Source organism: Uranotaenia lowii, chromosome 2 (genome assembly GCF_029784155.1).
Source record: "Uranotaenia lowii strain MFRU-FL chromosome 2, ASM2978415v1, whole genome shotgun sequence".
Taxonomy (NCBI): Eukaryota; Metazoa; Arthropoda; class Insecta; order Diptera; family Culicidae; genus Uranotaenia; species Uranotaenia lowii.
This window is the reverse complement of record NC_073692.1, coordinates 63,954,937-63,968,505: the sequence shown is the minus strand read 5'-3', so window position 1 is coordinate 63,968,505 and position 13,569 is coordinate 63,954,937. Positions and strand designations below refer to the sequence as shown.

At 31.9% G+C, this 13,569-nt stretch overlaps 1 protein-coding gene across 8 annotated transcripts in view; it reads right to left on the bottom strand.

The window, feature by feature from the left end:
- The window catches only part of LOC129749644 (piezo-type mechanosensitive ion channel component-like), a 104,101-nt gene that overhangs the window by 65,639 nt on the left and 24,893 nt on the right, over nt 1-13,569 (bottom strand). For all 8 annotated transcript variants that reach the window (XM_055744673.1, XM_055744674.1, XM_055744675.1 and 5 more), the window contains exon 2: nt 10,514-10,606. In XM_055744673.1, coding sequence (XP_055600648.1) covers nt 10,514-10,577 — 64 coding nt within the window. In that variant the 5' untranslated portion in view covers nt 10,578-10,606. The remainder of the gene's footprint in view (nt 1-10,513; nt 10,607-13,569) is intronic.

Sequence of the window (13,569 nt, the reverse complement as noted above, 5' to 3'; positions counted from 1 at the left end):
TGCTTCTCTAATTGGACAATTCTTCTAAAAACTACATTTGATTATTAGCAATCTGGTAGCACTGCTGCTCTCACTTGAATCCCATGCGTAAGCTTGCCAGATTGCCCGGTTTTATCCGGGTTTGCCCGGATATTTGATGCAAAATTTCGATAAAGTCCGGTCCGGCCCGGTAGCCCGGCTATCTTGAAAAAAGTCCGGATATTGCCCGGATTTTCATCATAATTTTCGCAAAGAAACCAAAAAAAAAATCAAAGTTTTTGAGTAAGTTTGAGCAAAATCGATTAACGGTATGGAAATTTTCAACGGTTGTTTCAAATAATTTCGCTGAATTACTTTTATAAACCTTTAAATATTTAAGTATTCCAATAAGTTTTTGGAAGTCTGCAATTAAATTAATAAAATATTAATTTCAATTTTTTCTGCTTTTTTTCTTTGCTTTTATGTATAATTAAACCTAAATTTTGCCCGGTTTTTGCCCAGTTTTTGGATTTGAAAAATTGAAATCCATGCTCGGATTTTGCCAGGTTTTTTTGAAAAAATGCCCGGAATTGCTAGGCCCGGATGGGAGTGGAAAAAATTCTGGCAACCTTACCCATGCGGGAAAACAAATTGAGCAAAATCGTGTTTAAAATCTGCTAGCATGGCTGACTTTTTTTATCATATCCGATTTAAACCATTGGAAACGACTTCAAATTACCATTTTCACGGCCTATTACTTATTTTGTTGGAATTGCGATTGGAAGTAACGTTATTATCGACTTGAGTTATCATTTCTAATGCGATTTAATGTTTGTTGAGTCATTTTGCCTCTACATTGACCGATTTTATGCTTTCGACAAAAAAAAATTCAAAACGCATTTTTGAACGTTTATATCTACTTTTTCATATTTTAGCCAGACTTTTTAGTGTCTGAACACGAAACAATGATGTAACTCACATATCATAGCTGTTTTTATGTTTAAATAAGGGTCCTCTTAAAGGTGGCCATCATGCCCTTGTTTCTCCTATCACTAATTCTTTCGCATTAAATATAGCTAGGATTTTTTTTTTATTTATGACTCTAACACGAAACTTTTTTATAAATTTTATAAAAATAATCCTTAATGGGTTTTTGGAAGCCATAAATACGATTTTAAATCTGTCGACAAGGCCGGATTAAGGGGGGGGCAAAAGGGGCAATTGCCCCGGGCCCCCCGGCTCAGGGGGACCCCCCGATGGGAAAAAAAGATTTAAAATTACTTTAATCATACTGCTTCAAATCTATGAAAAAAAATAAAAACTTGAAAATCGGAATAAAAATTTTAAATATAACAACTAAAGGGGCCCCTGAAAAATAATATCTAGAATAGTTTTTCTCTTAGATAGGTTAAGAGGACCCCCTAGAGTAAAAAGGGAAGGAGTTCTCCCACATTTTGCGAGCTGTGAATATCAAAATCTTGGTATTGAATTTCAAAATTTTCAACACATAATCTGGTCAAAAATAATGTTAAGCAAATTCGAAAAAACGAAAAAAAAAAATTATAAGAATTTAAGGCAAAACACCTCAAATTTTCATATTTTAATCGAAACATATCAGGTACAATAAAAAAAAACATCTCCTAATTTTCATTGCATACAAACGTCTTGCAAAATAATAATGTTTATTATTACGTTAACATTTCAAGTAATGGTTACTACACTAAAATAGCAGCTTATTTCGCCAAAACTGGCTCACAGTGCTAAGAGAGAACATAGAAGCTTTATGATAAACATTTCAGAATTTAACCCGGGCAGTAAACGTGTTAATACCGGGTATTATCATAACTTTTCACTTTTCAGTCATTGTTATTGAAAGTTCCGTTGGTATAAAAATTACTTTTCCCTCCCTATTCTTGAAAAAAGAATCTTTAAAAAGAACTGTAGTTGCTTAAATAAGGCCAATCGACGGTACAGAGTTTCATTGATGAATTTCCATCCCAATTTCTGCCTTAGACTTGAATTCGTATTGAAACATTTTCAACTGATTTAAACAAAATAGAGTCTGAAGCATATATCCTGAATTCAGCATATTATTTTTCAAATGATCGATATCAAATTATCATAAAAACGATCTCATAGTTGAGTTGCTAATATTCTTGAGTGATTCTCTTAACGTAAATATTTCTATGTTTTTAATCTTATCTTTTTACAGATTCAATTCATTGAGATTTCAAAGACTTGTGTTGTTTCTTCAGTTACTGAAGTTCAGTTTTTCATAGTATTTCTGAATTTTGAGAACTCAGGATCTTTGTTCAAGGTACTAAACTCATTTGGATTCCTTATCTGAATTTTCTAAATAATAGCAGATTTTGTGTTCTGAACATTTAATCTAAATTCCGAATTTTTACATTTATACCCATTCGATTTTGAGGGCAATGAAACTTTTCAAATTTAGATTAAAAATTTGATTCATAAATTCATAAATCTCATGACAAGTTTTTTTTGTTTCAAAGATATAAAATTGAAATTCACATTTGATGCAATTTCTGCTTTGTAATGTAACTTTGAATAACTTTTTTAAAAATTTTATTCTTATTTTGCTTCTCAAAGCTTGATTTGCAACTATGATTTAGATTTGAGACACTGAATTGTGGTTCTTAATTTCACCTGATTTTTAGTTTTGATTTCTCAAACTCTTATATCTGTATCACTATGACATTTGAATTTAATTATTTTGTTTAATTTTTTGAGTTTTGTATTTCATGTTTCAAATCTTCATGATACTTTCAAATCGTCATTAGGTAAATATTTCTCGATGAGGCACAAACCGGACTATTTATGATGGAATGAAAATCATTCAAATATCTATCTAGTCATTTTTTTTAAATCAGTGGATTTAAGTTGGTAATAAGGGTATTAAAAAATGAGAATTTAATTATGCATTTTGTACCTAAAATCAGAGGCTTCATTTTTGAGAAATTTCTAAACTCTTCCGCAATGTTTGTAAGTGATTAATTACAAATTTTTATTTGAAAATTCCATCAACTATTTTCTACACAAACAACATGGCTATTTGAAGTTAACTGAACTCATCTCCAGTTCTTTTATGTATGTATGTATGTATGGTAGCCACCTTGGGTGCACGGTTGTACCGCAGTTGTGGCTAAGGCTTCATCAACAAGTCACCGTAAGTTACCATATATCCAGTTAATAACTGCTGGATGAGACGTTCAAGGGAATGGATTCGTAAGTAGAGTAACTTACAATATCCGAAGGGTTAGGATCGATTGGTCTCGAGAAGTTATTGCCGAATATACAACTAACTCACTATGCAAGACTCTGTAGTCCCCGCCCCCAAGATTTGTTTTTAGAAGAGCGCGTCAAACAGCAGGAGAACTTAATACGAGTAGGACTGCCACAGATCCATACCCATGCGCTCAATCCCTTTGTTTGATGCCCTGATGCATCCCACCAACCCCATAAAAACGTAAGTGGTGTACAGTACAATTCATAAATACAATAAATAATTATAATAAGAAATAATAATAATGAATAATATTGATAAATGATAATAATGACAATTGAAAAAGAATAAAAAATAAAAATAATAATAATGATCATAGTGATAAAAATGATTATAATAATAAATGCGGTAATACTAGGATGATTATATCTGATAAAATGATGCTGTGGAATGAAAAAAATGATAAGAATTAAAATGGAAATCGTTTGAAGAGTTTTCACTAAAAGATAAAAAAGGAGAATAATTGAAATCAGTGTAATAAAAATAGTAATTGGTTATATGAGTAGATATTTTTAACATACAATGTAAATCTGGACCGCATGCATGATGAAATCTGGAATTGAGAGCTGCAGCACATTACAAAAAGAAAAAAAAGAAGTAACATAGGAATATTAAAGTTGAGACGATATTGAATCTTGTAATAGAAATAACAATCACTATACATAAGTTGTGAATATCTGAAAATGAATGTGATTATGAATAAGACTATAAATATTAATTTGAAAATGAATATGAATATTGTATCTTATACATGCAATTTATCTGGAACAGTAATGTGAAATGAAATTACTAATAACAATATGAGAATGTGAATATTGAAGTAACCGATAAAAATATTTATTTATTTTCAAAACACATCTCGCTCTTCAGTAAAACTAGTGTTGAAAAAAATAAATAAATATAAAATATAGTCGGTATGAAATGAACATAAAATTTATGAAATATAAGTTAAAGAATGGCTAAATTCAAGTTCAATCTATACATGGGAAATATAATATTGTATAATATATATATATATATATATATATATATATATATATATATATATATATATATATATATATATATATATATATATATATATATATATATATATATATATATATATATATATATATATATATATATATATATATATATATATATATATATATATATATATATATATATATATATATATAATATATATATATATATATATATATATATATATATATATATATATATATATATATATATATATATATATATATATATATATATATATATATATATATATATATATATATATATATATATATATATATATATATATATATATATATATATATATATATATATATATATATATATATATATATATATATATATATATATATATATATATATATATATATATATATATATATATATATATATATATATATATATATATATATATATATATATATATATATATATATATATATATATATATATATATATATATATATATATATATATATATATATATATATATATATATATATATATATATATATATATATATATATATATATATATATATATATATATATATATATATATATATATATATATATATATATATATATATATATATATATATATATATATATATATATATATATATATATATAAGATAGAATAAAAATGTAAATATAAAAAAGAGATTTCAAACTCCATTACTACATTTTGAACAAAGCTAAGGAATTTTTACAGTACATAATTGTTTCGAATTTAAAATAAGCAATAAAAAATTAAGCTTATGTTTTATGACTTGAGACAATAACACAATTGAAAAAAGTTAAGTAATGGCAATGATACGGTATATTCAAAAGTTTTATAAAGATCGATTTTACATGTGTTGGTTATCCAGCTGTTGAAAATTCCAAATTGAAAATTTAATTAATTCAATAACAATCGTTCTGATTCTTCCTTGATTGGCTATCGATGATGGGTAAAATAATGCACTTGCGATTATTTGTTAAAGCTGAAAACTATAATACTTATAATACATTGTATTGTGAAGTAAAGAGTTATTTTAAAACGAGCAAGCCCCTGCTGCATTAAAAAAAAGAATGTACAAATATTAAAATGTTTTTAAATAATATAAAATTGAAATTTGAATGATCTAGATTATCAAACAGCCAATTGAAAATGAATGGGACTGAAAAGTTTGAACTTTTTTCAATAAATAAATAAATTATCAGAAAATATAAAGCTATGTGAGAAACTATGCAATCATCATATTCGTGAAAAATCAGAAAGAAAGCCACGTCATTTATAAAAAAGTTGTAATAGGTAATTTAGACAAAAAAATTAACACTTATTCTTGAAAATCAAAAGGGCTGAAACAAATCAACACAGAAAACAGTTGTAAATGCTAATCTTTGTAATAAAATATTTTGCATAAGGAAAATCCTGCAATTTTCTACCATAATTTGAAGAAGCTATAAAAATACTTTAAAGTCAGTTATAAATAAAACATACTAATTCTACAGTGAAAATATTAAACCTCAAAATAACGACTATATATTTATGTGGGTGGACTGATGATCTGAAACGAGAAATAAAACTTGAAGCATTTCGGTATTGATTAGCCTCATAATTATGAATTAATGAAATCAATAAAATATGAGTTCTTTTTTCACGTTATGGAATTTCCAGTTCATTTGTTTCTCCTATAACGTACCTTTATAACGTACATCTTTAAACGGATAAAGATTAAAAAAAAAAAACAAAAAAAAAAAACACGCACACAATTAAAATAGTTGTATCAGGAGTTCAAACACTTCGTTTTCTGACAAACTAATTCAAAAAGTTTTGTTATTCATATTAACTGTATCTAAATTTTAATATACTTCAGGGCGAATATGGATGGAGCCAAACTAACTAAATGTTCAAATTATCAAAACATAAATTAGCATAAATAAGTACTGATGGAATTATTGTTTTTCTAGAAAAAAGCCTGTAATAAAATTCGTTTAAGTTTTTCCAATCACCAAATCAACTTTAGACTTTAGCTATGCTACGAACCTATGAAAGGCGCCATCTTTGTTAATTTTTGCGGACTATTTCAAGATAAACTTGTATACAATATTTGATTCAGTACGGTTCTTTTTCATGCAATATCTAAATATGTGAAATATTTCACCTCGGGCTGTCAGATATTGAGCTTGACAGCTCAAAATTAAACAGCACGAAATGAAGTATTCCACATATTAAGCACCCAATTTCAATGTTTATATCAATATTGGGAGTCTTTACCAATTTACCTTTTCTAACTTAAATAAAATTTTAAATTGATTCACTTATCTTATGATCCGCAACCTTCTTGCCCCACGTATGGTGTCTCCGCAGGAAAACTTTTTTTGGGTGGCCCCGAGGGCAGAGCACCAGCCTTCTCCTCTTCCTTCTCAGTAATTTCATAAAAAACCTACTTTATATACACTATTACTGCTAAACTTCATATTCCCATCATGGGAGAATCTCAAACACAGCACTTTAATCTAATTTCCACAAATAAGATTCCTTCCTTTATCGAAATTTCCAAAATTAATTATTGCTACACTAAACTTATGAGCTTCACCCGGCAGTGCTGCCACTCTCGTGTGAACTCATCTCCAGTTCTTTTACACTTTAAAAGGTTTTGTATTCTCTTGGATAACATTTAAAAAAAATCGAATCATAGGGGCCCCCCGAGGAAAATTGCCCCGGGCCCCCCGATGGCCTAATCCGGCCCTGTCTGTCGATGAATTTTAATGAAATATTTTTTCTTGGTTTTTGTTGAGTAAATTATTATCTGGTCGTCAATTTTTAAATCAACTGCCCGGATTTTGCCAGGTTTTAATATAAAATTGCTCGAATTTGTCCGGACCGGATACGTGCTGAACAAATTCTGCCAACTTTATCTTATCATTTATAACTTTGCTAAAAGCTTTAATCTGTTAAGTTTCTTATTTTCAGATGATTTAGAAGGAAAAGCCATTAACATTTTTGTTTACAGATTCTGAACGCACAATTAATAAAGTTCAATTTATTTCAACAAAACAGTTTAAAATCTTCTCCGGATTTTTGAAAATTTTTGATTTTATATAACAATAAAAAAAATTTATGCCATATGTCAAAAGCGGGTTACCTTCAAACTACACTAATAAGATATATTGATCAGCCATTTCGTCAAACGGCTGTATGCGCATATTACCTTAGGAACACTTCCTTCTACACCATTTGTTCACGATAGTTCTGCGCTTTTGTGAGGAAATGATTCTCGTTTTCACGGAAGTTATGAAAAGTGTAGTTTTAAGATAAACTAGAAAATAAAAAACATCCAGCAGAAACTAGGTGTTCAAATGTCATCCGGAATAAGCAGGATTGCCAAAAAATCGTGCCCTTTATATTTTAAAAAGCTTGAATTTTGTGAACTGTGGAGTGTATTCGAAAAAAAACTGCAACACTTGTGAATTACTTTTTATGGCTGAATGGAAATTGATGAAATTTTCAGTGGAGTTACCTATTAATGACGGCCAAGATCATGGCCGAAACGTTGGACATTGAGTAAATGTGCTGTTTTCAATAAAATTTCAACTGACTGAGAAGCCGAAACGTACTAAATTAAACTACATTCATCATTCGCAGATCCATCAAGTTACCTATTAATATATTGTGTACAAAATTTTATGACAATCTGTCTAGTGGTTTTCGAGATAGCGTCCAATACTAATGATCATTGACAAAAATTTTTGGTCAGAATCGATAAAAATCCAGAAAAGTTCCAATCCCTAAAACTGCTGAAACTCAACTGTTCGACTAAAATTCCCATGGTAAATTGTTCAATAAGCCCTAGAGGATCCAATAGTTATCACAAATTTGAACAAAAGGGAAGATGATTAGTTCCATGAAGTAAGAGGAATGAGAGAGGTTTTTTTCAAGCTCAATCTGAAAATATGAATAGAGGAAGTGGTAAAGAAGGCAAATTTTTCTGACTGGTTCGTCTAGCTTACTTATAAATAGGCCGGCCTTTGTTTCTACAAGGTAGAGAAGCTGCCTACCGGAAAAAAACTAAATACGGTGGTCAAATCATGCGCAAAATATTTAGACTGCTTGTGGGGAGATATTTTGAAAAATTTCGTATTGTACAGCAAAACGATTTTTTTACCGGTCACCTAGCAAAATTACATCCAGAAATCATTCGTTGACAAGTCTCGCTTGTATTTCCCGGAGATGAAAAGGAGAAAAAAATTAAAAATTTAATGTCTAGTACTTGAGAAAGCTAACGATCTGTGGAAACTGCAAATTGCCTCCAAATGCTATCGTTTTCTCTGAAACGCACTTCAATAGCTCTTAAAAAGTGTATACTCTGTTTACGTTGGATTTGGAATCGTGCCGTTACTCAAAAACGGTGGTGGAGTGAAAAAACATCAAATATTTTGTTTTTGTGCCGAAAGAGGAAAATCGGCTAGATTTGTTATTTGTTATTCATAATTTTGAGTTGTTTTGATGGTCAAACTTCAGGAAGCAAAAAACGTAATCAAAAATGTCCTTGATTTGAAAAATCGTGGTTTCCTTAGTAGTGTTAAGTTGATCTATCGAACGCACGAAGTATGATCAAAAAGTATCATCAGAGTAAAAAGTTTTGAAAGTTAAAAGTCGAAGTGACAGTGCGTGTGCTTGCTATTTAATTTATATACAACTATGAACGGTACTGTAGGATACTGAAATGTAAAACAATTATTTAAAAAAAAATTGTCCAATAGATTATTTCTCCAACAGTGTTGGCACAGAGTCATCAAACCAATATAAAGTTTGAAGATGAAATTACTAAATAAGTCAATCCATCAAACGAAGTAATGTTGGCATACTCCCGTTGCAAAAGTCGATACCGGATTACATCTTGTCGCTTGTCCCAAACAACTGGTCAGTGTGAAATATCGGCTTATTTGGACATGATCGCAAGTTTCCATTGTTAAAACTCAAAATCACCAAAGGAAATCGGGAAATACGAAAACTTTATTTTCGATAGTTTTTTCCGAACTCTGGTTAATTAATACATAATGTTGAAATATTCTGTAGTATTAGAGATGCTAAACATGGTACATTTTGAATGTGCTGAAATCTAATATCGTTATTTTATACTTAAAGGTACTTATCCAAAAAAAAATCACTAGAAGTTTGATTCCATGGAAAGTTTGTATTTTTTTTTTCTTCAAAGAGTGTACTGGGAAGACCAAAGGGACCACAGAGAAAAGCTTTGACATTTGAAAACCATTTGAATGTCAGCCCATTCGAATGCTACGACAAAAATTTTAACGTTTCGATTCGAGACTTCAACTTTAATTTATATCACCAGTTTGGCTAGAATAAATACACATGCTAGCGGCGCGGCGGCGACCATCGGACTCGTGGAAAACGGCTTTAACCCACTTCCAACGGCTGTCAACCAAAACAGCAGAAACCCATGCTTGCTCCGGATATCCAGGAAGCGAAAATCACACCAACCAACTGGCAGGCCACCGAACGTCACCAAGAAACAACAAGAATAGCAAATAGACCACGTGGAAAGGTTCATTATGTACAGAACTACCACGACGTGTCGACCGAGAAGACGACACGGTCAGGGAAGCACCATCACCTTTTTTTATTTGTTTCATTTTAGTTTAGCGCTCTGTGTAGGAGGAAGGAATACATAAGGAAACCACTTTGTAACACTAACCTACACAAGACGCGAAAAGGAGCCGCGTGAAATGTGCTAGGATGGTTTACGATCCACTTCCTGCGGAATATTGTTTGAGTTGTCTGTGATTTTCTTTTTGTCTGTGCGGCACTTTTCTGCCAGGATTTTGGAACATTTACCTTCTGGAAGTCGAAAATAGTTCTGGATGAATGCTTCTCCCCTAAGCATAGAGCATAAAGTTATGATGCCCATCAAATTCGAATGAAAACACCAACGCACTCCAATTAGGAGCGATGTTTTGAGGCCGAAGTTGTTTGGTAATATCACAAAATTTCAAGCAACCTTTTATTCAGGTAGGTGTGAACGGTTGTATCCCAATCCCAATTAGATTATGGTTGACCTATTTTCGTTCAAAGCATCGAAATTACAGGAGGAAACAAAGAAAAACCCAGCACTAAATCATTCCTATATAATGTCAACAGTTTTATGACGGATACACGCAATTTGCACCTACCCAAATAGGAGTGGTTTTCGCTGAAACCCGGAATCATACTTACATATTGCTAGAATCAACGGTAGTATCAATCTTTGAATCACCAAACAGATGAAGTAGTTGGCCATCGTGCGCTTCTAATTTGTCGAGTGAATACCTGGAAAAAGAAATAAAAAAATCGAATGAGTTGAAAATTTTTGCGCTCATAACGTACAAAATGAAATTCCAGTGAATCACACCAACCAAGACAAAGTCACTGTTGCGTGATAAAATCGCTTGTCCTCGTAGGTTAATTAATCCCAAAGGTAAAGGTAAATCGTTAGACGGACATGGTGAGCACATCATTAATCGCCAAATTCTCAGGAGGACAAAACTCTGTTACAATCAGATACTATGTGCCACTGACCACCAACCAGCTTTGCATGTTAGCCGTTTTTGAGCTATGATTTTTGGAGAATATTAAATTAATTAACGATGGGTTTCGTGAGCTCATGTATGATTAATAATTTCTGAATGTCAGGGAATATTTGATTAACTAAATGGGAGCGAATGTCGAAAAAAAAAACGCGAATAACGGGCTTGGTACATAATTAAAGCAAAAAAAAACAGTTTTTCTGTACATGACAAGGTAATTTTGGTTTCCTTGGTATGCTGAAAAAAAATATTCAAAGCGCCCCACCCTTGGCGAGAAAAATTGCCCCGGACCCTCCGATAGCTTAATCCTACCCTGATGACATAACATGCCGAGATTGTTATATCAAATATTAATATCGAATGTAGGACCTGAAGTTTTTAACCTTAGCTTGCCATATTGCCCGGTTTAATCCTGGTATGCCCGGATATTTAATACAAAATTTGGGAAAAGTCCCTTCGGCGCGGTTGCGCGGATTTTATTAAAAAAGCCCGGATTTTGCCCGGATATATTCACATTATTCGCCAAATCAAACCTGAAACACAAATTTTTTTTTGTAAACTTTTGTTTTTAATTTATGCTTTCAAAACGGAATTTTTTGAGCAATTTATTTAAAAAACTATTCATGAAAGGTTTTTGGAAGCCTTAAATACGATTAAAAATCTACTGGTGATTCTGGCAACCTTATTTTGACCATAAATTTGGTAAGTAATATACATTTCGTTAAAAATATTATTTTTTGATAACTTTCAATATTTTGCTAAATTCTAATTCTAGGTGGTAGCGTAAACTTTTTGACCTTGATTAAAATTTGTATGAAATTGATTGAAATTTTCAGATTCACATCAGGTATCAGGTATCAGAATGGGGGTAGGCTTAATAGCGGCACGTTATCCAAACATACGAGAAAATTGTGCCTAGCCTTTTTTTTTATCCAAGATTTCATCATTTACCTGAGAAACCTGAAAAACCTATAAAAGGAAGAAATAAATTCAATCTATTTAAGATGGCATAAAGCCTTTCCACTAGGGATTATTAGCATTAAAGCTCTTTTCTACATTCGGTAAGGAATGATAGAATGTTTTTTAAGTTTAATTTCTTAAACTCAGATTCGCTTAAAGCGTAAGATCCCAGAGTACGAAAACGTAGTCTGGCAAATGAGGGACAGTTACATATAAGATGGAAGGGATCTTCCACATCTGATTCACAACTACCACATACTGGAGATTCAGCACGCTGAATGTTGTGCATGTGATAGTTGAGTTTACAATGACCGGAGAGAGCTCTGATCAAGATGGTGCAATGAGATTTATTTAAAGTTAATAAGTAACTCGATATGATTGGAGATGGTTTTTCTAAAAATAATTTAGTTTGACGACAAGTGTCCAACTCCTCCCAGTATCGTTCATGCTGGTTAGAGGACCAAGTTTGAATTTGGTTTCTGAACCAACATGGCGATATTGGGACAGCCGGCTCTGGTCCGTAAAATTCCTTTTCCGACCCAGCTCTAGCGAGTTCGTCGGCGCATTCGTTTCCAAAAATTCCCTTATGTCCAGGTACCCATAGAAGGTTTAATCCATTGCCTTCAGCAAGTTCTTCGATTGCTTTCCGGCATGCGATTACCAGTTTTGATCTAGAACTGGAAGCACTGAGTGATTTGATAGCTGCTTGGCTATCTGAACAGAAGTAAATTGTTCTGAACATAATCTTCTTTTGAAGTGCAATTTGCACTCCATACATAATAGCATATAGCTCAGCCTGAAAGACTGTACAATATTTTCCTAGAGGTTGAGCATATTCTATGTTCAACTCGTGACAGTAAATTCCTGCACCTGCACGGCCGTTTGATAATGAACCGTCAGTATAGAATACAATATGAGAGGACATTTGGTCCTCTACGAAACCTGATAACCATTCTTGAGGAGAAGGAAATTTGACTTTAAACCCCATGTAGGGAAAACTACTCGAGAGTGTTAAATCGTTTGGCGCTAGATTAAACTTGTTTAATCTAACTAATTCAGGCCACACATTTGTATGACTCGATGATCTTTCGATATTTCCTGACAGCCAGAGACCAACTGCCTGTAGACGAAAAGCACATGAGAAGGCTTCCTGTTTTAGGAACAAGTGTAGAGGTTTGATAGAAAACAGAGCCTCTAGTGCTGCAGTAGGAGTTGTAGTGAACGATCCGGACATCCCCAAAAGACACATTCTTTGAAGGTGATTTAGTTTTGTCCGAACTGTTGCAACTTCTCCTTTCTGCCACCACACTAGACACCCATAGGCCAGAATTGGTCTTACTATTGTGGAATAAATCCAGTGAATATGTTTAGGTTTGAGTCCCCAGTTTTTTCCGATTGCACGTCGGCATTGTCCGAAGGCCATGCATGCTTTTTTGATTCTGAATTCGATGTGATCAGACCAGTTTAATTTGGAGTCAAGAATGACACCCAAATATTTAACTTGATCAGACACGGTGATTTCGGAACCATAGAACAGCAGAGGGCGCACCCCGCGGGTGATACGTTTTTTAGTAAATAAAACAATATTAGTTTTTAGAGGATTAACTGAAAGTTCTACATGAGAACACCATCGTTCAACAGAGCGCAGAGCTTGTTGCATTATATCAAATAATGTGCTTATGCACAAACCTCTTACCAGCAGAAGATAATCATCTGCGAATCCATAGGTTGGTATTCCACGGTCAT